The sequence below is a fragment of the Poromitra crassiceps genome, assembly GCF_964638095.1.
Source record: "Poromitra crassiceps genome assembly, chromosome: 2".
Classification (NCBI taxonomy): domain Eukaryota; kingdom Metazoa; phylum Chordata; class Actinopteri; order Beryciformes; family Melamphaidae; genus Poromitra; species Poromitra crassiceps.
The window spans coordinates 12240645-12255333 of record NC_139624.1 but is presented as its reverse complement, the minus strand read 5'-3'; the positions used below and the strand labels follow the sequence as shown (position 1 = coordinate 12255333).

Genomic DNA, 14689 nt, shown 5'->3' with positions numbered 1-14689 from the left:
CAATCATATACAAGATTCTCGTGATATAAGATTTTTTTTGTATTTTTGTCGGAATGTCATGTGACTGAAAAATCGCATTGGGATTTTGTTGAGCTAAGGACTTTGGGAACTTCAGGATTTTGGTAACCCAAGAAGGTTTTGAACTTATGGGCGTTAGCCTATGGATTTTGGGAAAATAAGGTTTTGGTAACCTAAGAATAATTTGGATTTATTATAATAATTTATTTGGATTTATTAAGCTACTGTAACGATTTGGGGAATTTCATAATTTGGTAACCTAAGAATTTTGGGAACATTTTGGTAACCTAAGAATCCTTTGAATTTATGCGTTTGTTAAGATACGGATTTTGGGAACTTAAGGATTTGGAAACCGAACTGCTTTAGGAATATAAGGGTTTTGGTAACCAAAGTTATTTGGGGAATTTCAGAACTTTGGAGCAAGCGTACTCTTCTTCAGCGTTGTCCTGCTGTAGCTACATTCATAAGTTACACCTAAACACAGTACAACCAGTGTCCTACTGGTGTGAGTTACACCTAACCACCTGTCAGTACAGCGCATGCAAACGAGGAAGTAACTTCGCTTATTATCTGTTAGTTCGGTTACTCTTTGTTAGTTCTCGTGTGTGGATTTACTATGAAAATTAGTTTCACATAATTTTGGATTATTATTTCATCGCGTGGTGAGTACACGAGTCACAACATGTACATGTGAGTGTTTCTGCCGCTGTTGGAATGTGTATTTTGGGTGACTGAACGGGAGTAGGCAATAGTACCATAGACTGCCATTGTAGTGCTAAGTTAAGTAGCATTGAGGGCTCTACTGCAGTTTGTACTGCACGCAGAGTGAAGATAAAGGCTTCTACATTTTAATATCGGCAATATGACAAAATGGCCTAAACTCTCCAAATTTTAGCGTATCCCTTTAAAACAGCTGCGTTGGCTCCTGCAATTTTCAAATGCTTCCGCTGACCCGCCTGTACTTCAGGCAGGGTCAACTTGACCCGTCTGTACTTCAGGCAGGGTCAACTTGACCCGTCTGTACTTCAGGCAGGGTCAACTTGACCCATCTGTACTTCAGGCAGGGTCATCTTGACCCATCTGTACTTCAGGCAGGGTCATCTTGACCCATCTGTACTTCAGGCAGGGTCAACTTGACCCGTCTGTACTTCAGGCAGGGTCATCTTGACCCATCTGTACTTCAGGCAGGGTCATCTTGACCCGTCTGTACTTCAGGCAGGGTCATCTTGACCCATCTGTACTTCAGGCAGGGTCATCTTGACCTGTCTGTACTTCAGGCAGGGTCAACTTGACCCATCTGTACTTCAGGCAGGGTCATCTTGACCCGTCTGTACTTCAGGCAGGGTCAACTTGACCCGTCTGTACTTCAGGCAGGGTCATCTTGACCCGTCTGTACTTCAGGCAGGGTCATCTTGACCCGTCTGTACTTCAGGCAGGGTCATCTTGACCCGTCTGTACTTCAGGCAGGGTCATCTTGACCCGTCTGTACTTCAGGCAGGGTCATCTTGACCCGTCTGTACTTCAGGCAGGGTCATCTTGACCCATCTGTACTTCAGGCAGGGTCATCTTGACCCATCTGTACTTCAGGCAGGGTCATCTTGACCCGTCTGTACTTCAGGCAGGGTCAACTTGACCCGTCTGTACTTCAGGCAGGGTCATCTTGACCCGTCTGTACTTCAGGCAGGGTCAACTTGACCCGTCTGTACTTCAGGCAGGGTCAACTTGACCCGTCTGTACTTCAGGCAGGGTCAACTTGACCCGTCTGTACTTCAGGCAGGGTCAACTTGACCCGTCTGTACTTCAGGCAGGGTCAACTTGACCCGTCTGTACTTCAGGCAGGGTCAACTTGACCCGTCTGTACTTCAGGCAGGGTCAACTTGGTCAAAGCAGAAAACTCAGGGAAAATAATGATCTATGATAGGGGGATGTCCCAGATGTCAAGCCTAAAGGCAGGTGATTGGAGAAATACGTTTGGATGTCCCGTCTTTCACTTCCTCCGTCTGAAGCAGTTTTTTTCTCCCCCCAACTTCCTTTGACCTTTGACCTGGCTCTGTGGGCTTATTGTGCATTCCTTTATAACTGGGGACTGGTAATCTTACGACTTCAAAGGTCATGAGCTGGGCGGTGACGTCATCAGAGCTGGTATTTCCCATTCCAAACTCGTAGGAGCCTCAGCAGCCCCAACCTAAAAAAATCCAAGATGGCTGCGCCGCGCAACAACAGTAGTAGTAATCGTAGTAATATTGTTTAGCACTTCTGTCTTGTTTGTGTCTCATTAAATCAGCTGTACACACAGCACTGGCTCTATCTGTGTGGACATGAGGCTGCAGTGTTTGTATGCGCAAAATGCCGCGAAATGCCTTGTTATCAACTGTTATTGCTAACAATGGCTAGCCTGGCTAGCGACTGGATCTGACCAGTGAACAGTGAACTTCCCAGCTCAAGTTTTCTGCAAATGGAACGCTAACAAAACGGATGTGATGTCATTTAGCCTCCACATCCCAGTTATTTTGCGATAAAGGAACGCACGAATATACACACTGTATGCATTCACAGAATGTGAAAGAAACATTCTGGCTTGAGAGACTATCAAGTCCATCCTAAAATACTCATAGTCAGTACTGAAGCTACATCATCAAGTTTATATTTCAGATTTGACTACCTAAACTAAACAAGTATTTAGCTTATATCACGCATGCTAATTAACGTTGTCTTGAAATTGTCTTAAATTGCATTGAAGTAATTGTTTCTTGACATTTTATTTCTTCTTTAGCATATGTTCTGTTCTGTTTGTATTTTTCTTTCATCTCATTGTATTGTATTTCTCTGCCTTTTTATGAGGCACTTTGTAATCTCGGCTTTTAGATAAGTGCTATATAAGCAGGGGTTCTAACTGTCATTTATTGTTTAACTTTGCTTTGGCAATAAGTGCTTAAGTATCTAATATCATGCAGCAGGTCCAACTGAACTGGAGTTAACTGGTGACGGCAAAGACTAACAGGAGATATGAAGGCAAATAGATCACTGACAACATGCTTCAGACTAAGCCGGCTAAAGAAAGTCTGCACACACACACACACACACACACACACACAGTAGGCTAATGGCCTACTAATGCAGTGATGAACATGTGTTGAGAAGTAAAGATGCGTTCAGATGGAGCAGTGAAGCAGTGGTTTGCAGTAAAATCCACAGGAGCTTCATCTCACAGTCACATTTGAGCAGCGGTTGACGTCACTTCACACTATTCAACATGGCGGCTGCTAACAAGCATGCAAACAAATAGCAACAACGCTAATTGAAATGTAAATAAATCTTTGCGTACGTTACCTACAGTACGTATCCTATAAGTAGCCTACAAAAACTTTCTACAAAAAAATAGATTTAAAAACGGACTATGTGCATTATTTCATTTAGGTTGCGTAAATATGGCCGCCCTGAGGACTTTGCTTTGTCTGAATGCTTTTATTGTAATATGCAGTAACAGTTTGGCAGTAGTTGAATGTTTTGATCAACTGAGAACATCGCTGGTGGTGCCGCCAGACGGGAGAGGAGAGGAGAAGAAAGGAGAGGTCAAGAGATGAGAGAGGAACAGGAAAATGTACGCAGCCCAGGAGTGGCTATTGGGAGATAACAAAGAAGTTATATAGAGTCCATGATTCACACAACCAGGTGCTGCAACACAGCCAAGACAGAACAGCCAATCAGGTGCTGCAACACAGCCAGGACAGAACAGCCAATCAGGTGCTGCAACACAGCCAGGACAGAACAGCCAATCAGGTGCTGCAACACTGCCAGGACAGCACAGACACATTTAAACACAATCACCAATCTGTGACTGCCTCTCTAGAAGCTGTGAGGGTGCATGTGTTTTATATCCAGGCACCCGGTCACGTTTTGGCAATTTGTGCACAAAATGTCAAATGAGTGCTCATTTGAAACATATCGAGTATCTCACATGTTACATCATGGCTACGCCATCAATTATGTTTCTCCCAATGGCCACATCTGGACTCTGTAGAAGAGCAGAGGAGCCAGCAGAAGAGAGGAGGTGAGGAGAAGAGAGGAGATGAGGAGAAGGGAGGAGGAGAGAAGAAGAGGAGGTGAAGAGAAGGGAGGAGGTGAGGAGAAGAGAGGAGAGAAGAGGAGGTGAAGAGAAGGGAGGAGAGAAGAAGAGAGGAGGTGAGGAGAAGAGAGGAGGTGAGGAGAAGAGAGGAGGTGAGGAGAAGAGGAGGTGAAGAGAAGGGAGGAGGTGAGGAGAAGGGAGGAGGTGAAGAGAAGGGAGGAGGTGAGGAGGAGAGGACAAGAGAGGAGGTGAGGAGAAGAGAAGAGACGACAGGAGAGGAGAGCCAGCACGGTCAGTCATGGGGTCGATGTCCAGGTGGAGGCAGTTCAATTCAGTCAAGTCTACAAACGGTTTATTAAATATTTACAACGTCGCGGTTCAAGTTCTGTCTGCACCTCCCCGCTTCCATCCAAACGGTTTGGACATTTTATTTATTCCTCAAAAAGACAAAGGAAAATTAACCTCGCTAATCATATAGTGTAAAAAAATCAGAAAAACATAAAACAACACTCACAATAAAATATTATGTCACTACGAGTCATCGACACAGCTATTAAAACATAGAAACGGAACACGTAGAAAAAGTCTTTGAGGTATTCTGGTGTTTTGAGGTGATCTGTGGTTAATGAGCAGTATCGTTTTTTGACATATTTTTTTCCTTCTAGCTTTTCTATCTTTCGTCGTTATCGTCGTTTATCACTGTTGATCATCACCTCTCGCTTTGCTTCCTTCATACAGAGAGAGATGCTGCCTTCAAATGGGGCCTTTCCCACGTGCTAGTCACCACTTGGTAAGTGAACATTTTCTGAAAGCTTCGAGTTGACGACTTGTGACATGTCTTGTGATGTTTTCAGAAAATGGCGGAGGATGGAAAGTTAATATATTGTAATTTTAGCTGTATAGTTTTTCATATGTCATGTCATGTCATATGTCTGAGGAACATCTCATCTTTTTTCCTCGGTCATTATGCCTTTGCATTTCCTGCATTAACGTAGTTAGCCACTCGCTAGCTAGCATGCTAATGCTAGCATTAGGTAAATTGTTAGCCTCCGTGGCTTCTAGTCAACTGTGCATGCTCATGACGTCGTGACCACTTGAATGCCAAGCATGTCGTGTACACGACTTCCCAACTTGTAAATACGAGTTCACGACTTCCATTTGAAGGCAGCAAGAGCGAGAGAGCTGCATGTGTTCAACGCAGCAAAAGTAAAATGAATAATAACAATAATAATAATAATAATAATAATAAAGGAATATACAGAAGTATATTCATCTTTGAGTTTGAATCATCGTTGTCGTCGTCAGCAGCATCATGGACATTCACTGTTACATGTATGGCATCACAGAAGGGACATAAAACACAGACGGCTCCAACGAGAAAACAACGTACAAAATAAAGTAGAGCAAAGAAGGACACAGGTCCTTGTTTTGCTTGGGTTGTTTTCCAGTTCTTATTGTCGTCTGTGGTTAAAATGGCGACTGTGTGTGTGTGTGTGTGTGTGTGTGTGTGTGTGTGTGTGTGTGTGTGTGTGTGTGTGTGTGTGTGTGGGATTAAGGTTGTGAACTGGACTCATTGCGGCCCGTATCCAAGGCAACAGACAGACAGATGCCGTGGTTTTGGTCCCGGGTGAAGAAAGAGAGAGCGAGCGAGAGGGGGTGAGTGAGGAAGGGGCCGGTGACCTTTGACCTTTTCACACCTTGAACTAAACTCAAACGGCTCAAAAAGCAAACGGCCTTGAAACGAGGAAAGTTGTGTCGCTGTCATCAATGCTTGAACACTAACCCTAACCCAAATCCAAATCCTAAACAATGTTGTGTTTTTGTCTGTAATGTCATCATCATGCCATGCCAACATCACACCCTCTTCCGGGTTCGGCATGGGACCTAAGAGATGTCATTCCCCATAAATGTTCCCCCTAGACGTTTTGAAATATACTTTTTTTTTAAGAAGAAGAAGAAGAAGATGAAGAAGGAGAAGAAGAAGAATCAGAATCAGGAGAGACCAAAGAACATTTTCTAGGCTATTTAGGTGGGTGGGTGGGGTGGGCAGAAGGGTTTTGTGTAGACGTGAGTATATCTTGTCTGTTTTGTTTCTTTCTTTCTTTTTTCTTGTATGTTCTGGTTTCTCTTTTCTTTCACCTTTTGATTTATGATTTGTTAAAAAGAAAAAGAGAGAAAAAACTATGTAAATAATGGACCTTAGAATTGTGTATGCCATGTTAAGACATTTCCCTGAATAAGATATCGTAAAAAAAAATGGAGAAATGTGTTATGGTCTCTCTTGATTGGGAATATAGCTGAATCGCTTGGTTTGACCAAGTGAAAGTCTTTTATAAGGATTTTTCAAAACGTGGATGGAAAAATGAATGGGTTAGAGAGTGTGACGTTGGCACTCTATACGTCTGTCTTAGTGGTCAACAAGACGGTAAAACGGTCTTATTAATGCTGATAATCATGTGATACTTCATTGTAAACAAAGTTTGTGTGATTCAAGTTGCAGTTTGCACACAGTGGCGCCCCCAAATGGCAGCCAGATGAATTTAGAGTTCACTACCCTTGAAAACGTGATGTCATGTCAGGCCGACCGGCGAATGGTCCAAAACATTCAAGGTGTTACATTTGTTATTATTGTCAAAGGTCACCGGTCCGTCTGTCACTCGCCTCCAGATAGAACTCGGTGAGAAAAACAACAAACAACTAAACAACAATCAAGACATTCAAAATAGAAAACTGTCATCATCCATCACATCGACTGTGACGACTGCTGTTGTGGTTATTTCATTCATACACACACACACACACACACACACCCTTGAGCGCACACACAGGCACATATTTCACCACGCATCTTAACAACCACACACACACACACACACACACACACACACACACTCTGACCTGAATGCATATACCGTTCTATGCATCGTGAGGTCTTGCACCGTGTTCCAGGGTAACGAGCGTTGTCCCCTTATTTGGGCACCTTGCAAATTTACATATTCAGGATAGCCATTAGGCTTTCAGCACCCTCAGATAAGCCCCTCCCACTAAAGTCTGTCATTGGCCACACGCGTCCGTGTGCCGCCTGTTCCGGAGAGGGGAAGCTTGCAGCCGGCGTCATGGTTACCTGAGAAGTTTTATTTCCGAGCCAACCAAAATACTGTGGTTGGGCGCAAGTCAGCCAATCAAATCTCTGCATGCAAGACATTTGCTTCCTGGTTCCTGAAAGCTAACCAATTCCATCAGAGAGTTCTCTCAGTCTTCAACCTCGAATAATAAAAAAAAAATCATTAAAAACAAAAAACGAGAGAGGTAACCTTCACGTTAAAAACAAAGTGTCCAGTTTTCCTGTTTTAGAAACGTTTCATGTCTTTCCTTCCATCATTACGTCCTGTTTCCTGCCTTTTTTGGATACAACCCGTTGGATCCGAAGGTTTGTAGCGTGTAACATGCTGTCGGAGAAAGAGGGGGAAAAGTCCCGGAAAAGGTAGAAAAACGAAACGCGTCGTAAAAAAGAATGCTCGAGGAAGGTTCGTTGTGAATGTTTGTTGTGTGTTTGTGTAACAGTCATCGTGTTCCTACAAGGGTTTTGCAGCATTGTAGTAAAAATCGTCCCGGTTGGCTGGTCGGTTGGTGGTTGCTAGGTGATGCGGTTGCTAGGTAGAGTGAGTTTCTTCCAGCTCTGGAGGAGGAGGAGAAGACGGGAAAGGAAGAAAAAAACAAGTGAAAAAGTTCACGGAAAAGTAAGGAAAGTTGTCGCTGAGATAGAAGAGCATTCACTGAGTCGAGACCTGAATGCGTTTTTCCTGCGTGTGTGTGTGTGTGTGTGTGTGTGTGTGTGTCACACACACACACGGTAAAAAAAAAGACAAGACATGGATGACTGGAGAGGAGCGAGTGAGACAGCGGTGTACCTGCCAACATCAGGCTGTGAAAAAGAGGGAGATTTTCAGGGGTATTAGCCATTACCCCCCCCCCCCCCCCCGCCTTGTAGAAGAATGATCGCGCTACCCTATCAAAAAAAAGCTCTCTATTAAAGGGGAGACTTGTGGGGACCTATAGAACCTATAGAACCCATTTCAATTCAGATATCTAAAGGTGAGAGGTCAAGGGACGGCTTTGAACATGGTTTTTCCCTTGCCTAAATTTAGCCTAACTTTGGAGCGTTATTTAGCCCCGTCCCCGACAAGTTGGCATACATGGTTGGCACCAATGGATGCCTTGGGTCTTCTAGTTTCCAGAAGATAGCAGAAACTTCACTCTGGCTTTAAAACTCAGCCTGCCACAACCATTCGATCTGTGTCATTATCAAACTGGGAGATAAACTGGAGAAATGACCATCAGGAGCACAGGTCAAAAATAGGGAGACTCGCGAAAATGGAGGGTGTTGGCAGGTATGCAAGAGACAAGATAGCAGCTGCATTCGTGTGGTGGGGTCAAGTTCCACTGAGAAGATGATCGTGTGTGTGTGTGTGTGTGTGTGTGTGTGTGTGTGTGTGTGTGTGTGTGTGTGTGTGTGTACCAAGGTTATTATCGTTAACTAGGAGTGGCTTTTTTCCGTTAGTGAAACAAAATAAAAACGAGGTAAAAAAAGAGAACTAACTGACACTGTATTGTGTGTTTTCAAAACGAATGATAATAAACTAAAATGATAGAGAAAACGTGTATAGTTTTTGTCTTTGTAAAGTTATTTCATACATAAGACTATTTGTATTTTGGGTGGATTCTGGTTAATGACACAAACGCACTGTCTGAGGGTGGTTTCACACTACCATTTCCGAGCACACTTGTCCCAAAATTGACCCCACGTCCGGTTCGTTTCATGAGTGTGAACGTTGCGTTCCGTGTTCGGGCACAGAACAGTGCCTATATATTTATATATATATTTATATATATGTTCCGTGCCCGGGCACAGAACAGTGCCTATATATTTATATATATATTTATATATATGTTCCGTGCCCGGGCACAGAACAGTGCCTATATATTTATATATATATTTATATATATGTTCCGTGCCCGGGCACAGAACAGTGCCTATATATTTATATATATATTTATATATATGTTCCGTGCCCGGGCACAGAACAGTGCCTATATATTTATATATATATTTATATATATGTTCCGTGCCCGGGCACAGAACAGGGCCTATATATTTATATATATATTTATATATATGTTCCGTGCCTGGGCACAGAACAGTGAACAGGGTGACAGGGTCCACTTGAAAAGGTGGTCTGGGGAACGCTCGGGCGTGCCCGGGGACGGAACACTTGCGAATGTGAATGCCAACCGTACCGAACCACATAGACAACACACGGGCGAGGATACACTGCAGGCGTAGTTGATGACGCAAGTCAAGTACTCTGCAAGTGTTCCGTTCCATTCCCGAGCACAAAGTTGTAATGTGAAAGCTGACCAGCGGGGGAGAGGGGAGGGGGGGCAATCGTACTCGGGCACGGAACAATGGAATGGAATGAAAGCAATCGTTCCCAGTGAGAAAGCCTCCTGACACACATCTTTTATAGTTGTCTTTGGTGCTGGTAGATGGTTGTTCATCTGTCCTAAGTCAATACATTAGCCCCATTCACACAGGCTGTGAAAGCGCTAAATGTTTTGCGGAATTACTAAGCCTCGGTGTGAAAGCGGTGAAAGCGGTGTGCTATAGAGCCTAAAACTGACACTGAAACCAATAAAAAAACTAAATTTAAACTATGCGATTTCAAAATAAAAACGGAAAACTAAAAACTAAACGAGCAAACCACTTTAAAAAATAATTGAAACTAAAATGAAATTGGGGAAAAAAGAAGAAAAATGAAAAACTATAATAACCTTGGTGTGTGTACATGTGTGTGCATGTATGTGTGCATGTGTGAGTTAGAGTGTGTTTTCGTGTCATTCGGTAGTTTTCAGAGTTGGCAGCGTGTCGTCGTCGGTAACGCCAACCACCTTTCTTTCCGGCTTTCTTACTTTTTTTTGTCTTTTTTTTTTGTTTTTGTTTTTTGTACAATTTTCCCCTCCTCATAGACTGGACTCTTTGGGGGGCGGGTCCACATTGGTCACCATGGAAACGGGCGTGCCCATGTTGACCAGCAGGGCGTGATGGTCAGAGGTGGGGGTGGCCACGGGGGGCGTGACTAGGCGTGGGGGCGCGACTAAGCGGCGGATCTGACAGATCCTCTCCTGCACGCAGCCCGCAGACAGACGAGCCTCGGCGTCGTGATCCCAACACTCCTCCACTGTCTCACACATCTGAGACAGACCCTGAGAGGAGAGGGGGAGAGAGAGCGGGAGGAGAGAGAGGGAGAGGGAGAGAGAGAGAGGGAGGGAGGGAGAGGGAGGGAGAGAGAGGGAGGGAGGGAGAGAGAGAGGGGGGAGAGAGAGAGGGAGGAGAGAGAGGGAGGGAGGGAGAGGGAGGGAGGGAGGGAGAGAGAGAGAGGGAGAGAGAGGGAGGGAGGGAGAGGGAGGGAGAGAGAGATAGAGAGAGGGAGAGAGAGAGGGAGGGAGGGAGAGGGAGAGAGGGAGGGAGGGAGAGGGAGGGAGAGATAGAGAGAGGGAGAGAGAGAGAGGGAGAGGGAGGGAGGGAGGGAGAGAGAGAGAGGGAGAGAGAGAGAGGAGAGAGAGAGAGAGGGAGAGAGAGGGAGGGAGGGAGAGGGAGGGAGGGAGAGATAGAGAGGAGAGATAGGGGAGGAGAGGGAGAGGGAGGAAGAGAGAGAGACACACAGAGGGAGAGAGAGACAGAGGGGAGGAGAGAAAATCAGTTGGTTACTACTTTGGGGGTGTTGTTTCAGCAAAAGCCAAGGTATGAGCAGCCTGGTTGAGTCAGTGTATCGTTTTTCTAACCCAGTTCTCAGATCACCATCACAGTTTTACAATGGTCATTGTGTTAAGTTACGTTACTTTCATAGTAAATCGCTGGGTGGGTGATACAGTTACACTGCATGAACCTATAGACGGTTTTAACTTGACAACAATAACAACCATCACAACCCACCTGGATATCTGGTTTACTTCCTGTATACATAGCTGAGCGCAGGCTGATATTGTGCTCATATTAAATGTTAACGTTAGGCCGTGTCTCCGACAGACACAGTAACAAGGTAGCGTTAGCCTATTTCGGTCTTTATGTATCGTAGTAGTTAGTAGTAGTAGGTGACAAGCTGGAGAGACAGTTGACGGTCGGAGAGACGGCACCCGGTACGGGATGGGTTTAGCACCCCAGCCTGGCTCTCTCGTGAGGGAGAAATCCACAAATGCTACGGATCAGCCTCCTGAAAAGCTGTGTTAAGATCGGCGCGGCCTGGGGTCCTTCAGGCTAGAGCGAGGTGCTTGGCGCAGGTGAATGACGTGCAGCGCACAGGCCTTCTTGAGGCATCCTCTTTGCCCATGGTACGCCATGATGGTGCGGCATGGTAGGATTGCTTTTCCCCAGGGAGGTTCTGGTGAGACGAAGAAGGAGCGTGGCCTGGATTCACCCACAGGGCCTTAGCCCTCCATGCACCGAAGGGTCTTTCAATGCTGCGGTGTAGCACTAGCTCTATTGCAGCGGATTGGGCATGATCAACCCTTCCACGGGCAATGTTGCAGACAGAGTAGGAAGGCTGATCCGTGAGCGGCTGCTTCCGGGATGCGGGTCGGGGTCTTAATCGGCCTCGGCTGGGTCTACTGGGCGAGGGTGTATGATGTTCGATAGACCCGAGACATCTTACGACATCTTACGACCCCATCACTGATGACGCGTCCCAGCGCATGCTGTAGTATGTATTTTGAATTGAATTGTAGTTGTTGTTGTTGTTGTTGATAGTTGCCATAACAACCACCCCTGTCGGAAAGATGTGCACACGCTGGGTAGTAGGAAGCGTTGTTGTCTGGTCCGGAGCTAGCCTGAGAGGCTAATAAAAGCTACATGTTACAGAGTAAGCTGACTATCAGTACGTTATTGCACACATAGGCCTATCTTTACATAAAAAAAAAGAAAAAAAGAAATAGAACTAGGCTATGTCAGTGTTTTCCCCTGAACAGCTGAGAAAGTGGACACTGTAAATAGTTAGCTGTGAAGATGATACAATTCAGGTTGCAGTAATGTAACATTTAAGGATGCCAACCGCCATCAAACACAGAAGAAGAAGCTGAGAAAAAGGAAATGCTGTGGGGTTGTAGCTGGTGAAAACCGTCTATACACATTTACATTTACAAACAAAACCCATTCAACGCTAAACAAGCCAGCTGGCTACCTATTGTCTTTTGTTCCTATTCCTATTAGAGGTCGACCGATTAATCGGCCGGCCGATTAATTGGGGCCGATTATTGGCATTTTTAATTAATCGGCATCGGCCTCTGCCTTGCTCACAAGGCCGATTTTTTATTACTATTATTATTATTATTATTATTATTTTTTTTTATTATTATTGTTATTGTTATTATTATTATTTAGCGGGGGTTCCTATCTGGAAGAAACTAACATTGTAGTGTTAAACTCCACGGAGAAAGGCCGGTTTACAAGTATTTACAGTGTGGCTGCTCAGCCCTCCCCTTTCACCCCTCCCCTTTCCTTGGCTTTGGGATAGCTGCGGTGTCTGTTCAAAGAAGGAGTGTGGAGTCCTCACTCTGATACATGCTTGCTAGATCTTAAACTAAGAAAACTACGGTAAGATTCCCACTCCTAGCTTTCAAAGCTCAACATATACTCTCACTCACTCTTATAAGTTTACTGTCTGTAACGTTAACATTGATTGCGGTCCGCAATTTGCGGGGGGACGCATGTCATTAGAAAGTGTGAAACAACCAGACGCAAGCCAGATCAACTTGTCTCAAGCGACGAGTCATTCCAACATTTACAGCAGGTTGCATTAATGTGGTTAGAGATTCAACAAGGGGGAGTCCAAAAGCTAGCGTTAACGCTACTGTCAACAGTGTTTTGCTGAAGGAACAGCTTCCTAGTAGTAGGCTAAATAGCTCCGTGTGTGTGTGTGTGTGTGTGTGTGTGTGTGTGTGTGTGTGTGTGTGTGTGTGCGCGCTCGCGTGTGTGTTTACTGTTTAATGAGATAGCGTAGCATTCCTCCTACAGTCTACCCGAGCCTGTCAAACGTTCATACAAACGTAACATACGAAAACATGTCTTGGGACAGTTGTTATTTAATGCGTGAAAAAGTTTTGAGCTCATGCAACCTGCTGTAAATAATGTTGGATTGACTCGTCGCAGACGGACGATTGGACTGGCTTGCGTCTACGTTATGTTGTCATTATCAACCCGAGCACAGTAGGCTACATGCATCCCCCCTGGCTGCAATCATAGCGTTACAGACAGTAAACATATAAGAGTTAGTGAGAGTATATAGGCTATTGAGCTTTGAAAGCTAGGAATGTGAGTCTTCTCATGCACCCATGAGCCTACTGTAACGTTACGTTTCCTCAGTTACCATCATCTTCTGCAAACACACTTCTCCCATCAAATGACAGCAAATCTAAACAGTTACATTATTATTATTATTATTATTGTTAATGTATAGAACAGTGCATGAATGAGTTCTCTGACATACTGCTCTCTCGCTATAGCCTACCAGTCACTACTGAAATCTATACCGCATAACCCAATGTATTTTTCTATTTACCGGTAATAAAAAGAATAATCAGAAACATGTTACTGTACTGGCTAAGATAACATCTTATATTAGATGTAGGCCTACAGTATAATGTTATATTCGATTTTCAATGTACATGAATGGATAATGTCTTTAAAAAAAAATATCAACAGAAGAATATTGCACATTTTTTGGGGGCGCTACCCACACGTTTAGCTGTGTGTTTCTCATTCCACGAATGCACAATCCTTACAAGTTGTACCCCGTTGTAAAGGTGACTAATCAGGCTTTCCAACTATATAAAATACAATACCAATTGGTATTATTAAAGGGGAGAAATAATCGAGCGAAATAACGTTTCCAAACTTTTTTTGAGGAGTTTATTTTAATCGTATTTTATCGAATGAAAAAAATTATAATAATCGCCATTATATATCGGCCATCGGCCGCCGTGCTCTCTAAAGATCGGCATCGGCATCGGCCATTGAAAAAGCAATATCGGTCGACCTCTAATTCCTATACCAGCGTCATCTGGGTTTGTCGCTAAAAAGAACCTTTCAAATAAGTCTTTCATAATGGCTATGTTAGAACATGGTGATATCCAAGTCTTTCATAATGGTTACGTTAGAACCTGGTGATATCCAAATCTTTCATAATGGTTAAAAGTAGGCTATGTTAGAACCTGGTGATATCCAAGTCTTTCATAATGGTTGAAAGTAGGCTATGTTAGAACCTGGTGATATCCAAGTCTTTCATAATGGTTGAAATTAGGCTGTGTTAGAACCTGGTGATATCCAAGTCTTTTATAATGGTTAAAAGTAGGCTATGTTAGAACCTGGTGATATCCAAGGCTTTCATAATGGTTGAAATTAGGCTGTGTTAGAACCTGGTGATATCCAAGTCTTTTATAATGGTTAAAAGTAGGCTATGTTAGAACCTGGTGATATCCAAGTCTTTCATAATGGTTGAAATTAGGCTATGTTAGAACCTGGTGATATCCAAGTCTTTCATAATGGTTGAAATT

At 44.0% G+C, this 14689-nt stretch overlaps 1 protein-coding gene across 1 annotated transcript in view; it reads right to left on the bottom strand.

The window, feature by feature from the left end:
• Positions 1-10105: 10105 nt before the first annotated feature.
• Positions 10106-14689, bottom strand: part of LOC310798331 (activin receptor type-2B-like) — a gene marked incomplete at both ends in the record, with an annotated part of 65912 nt that continues 61328 nt past the window's right edge. The window contains one exon of the mRNA XM_083660859.1: positions 10106-10348. Coding sequence (XP_083516985.1) covers positions 10106-10348 — 243 coding nt within the window. The remainder of the gene's footprint in view (positions 10349-14689) is intronic.